This window comes from Buceros rhinoceros, unplaced genomic scaffold (genome assembly GCF_000710305.1).
Source record: "Buceros rhinoceros silvestris isolate BGI_N320 unplaced genomic scaffold, ASM71030v1 scaffold37287, whole genome shotgun sequence".
Classification (NCBI taxonomy): domain Eukaryota; kingdom Metazoa; phylum Chordata; class Aves; order Bucerotiformes; family Bucerotidae; genus Buceros; species Buceros rhinoceros.
Window position 1 is genome coordinate 3,296 of NW_010422226.1, and position 505 is coordinate 3,800.

General features: G+C 61.8%; 1 protein-coding gene across 1 annotated transcript in view; it reads left to right on the forward strand.

Annotated features, from left to right (window-relative positions):
* Positions 1-455, forward strand: part of FUK (fucokinase) — a gene marked incomplete at its 5' end in the record, with an annotated part of 3,742 nt that extends 3,287 nt beyond the window's left edge. The window contains 2 exons of the mRNA XM_010139964.1: positions 1-135; positions 339-455. The exon at positions 1-135 is cut by the window's left edge and continues 4 nt beyond it. Coding sequence (XP_010138266.1) covers positions 1-135; positions 339-455 — 252 coding nt within the window. The remainder of the gene's footprint in view (positions 136-338) is intronic.
* Positions 456-505: the final 50 nt, after the last annotated feature.

The window sequence follows — 505 nt, forward strand, 5'->3', positions numbered from 1 at the left end:
CGCATGATGGCCGCTCTCCGGCCCCATGTCTACGGGCAGTGCTTGGCTGGGGCAGGTGGCGGTGGCTTCCTTTACGCCTTAACCAAAGCCCCGCGGCAGAAAGAGGCTTTGAACCAAATTCTAGCAAACACCGAGGTGAGAGGCGAGCTCCCGGGGCGGTTCGCTGCCGCAGCCAGCTTGCAGCCCCTCACTTTACAGAGCGCAAGCACTAGGAGCGTCTCACCCCACCGTGAGGGGGCTGAGGTTGCTTGTTGTCCCTTTACTCTTCCCCAGGGCCTTGGAGGTGAGAACAGGTTCCTTGCTGGCTCCTGCCCAAACTCAACTCCTTTTTTTTCTAGGGACTGGGCAACTTCAGCATCCACAGCATCGAAGTGGACACGGGCGGTTTCTCTGTGGAGGTTGTGGAACGTGATCTGAAGGATGGCGCTCACCCCAGAGGGGACACGGCTGTGTGACGGCCTGTGACCCGCTCCTGGTGGCTACGCCGGGGCGGGGGGGGGGCAGG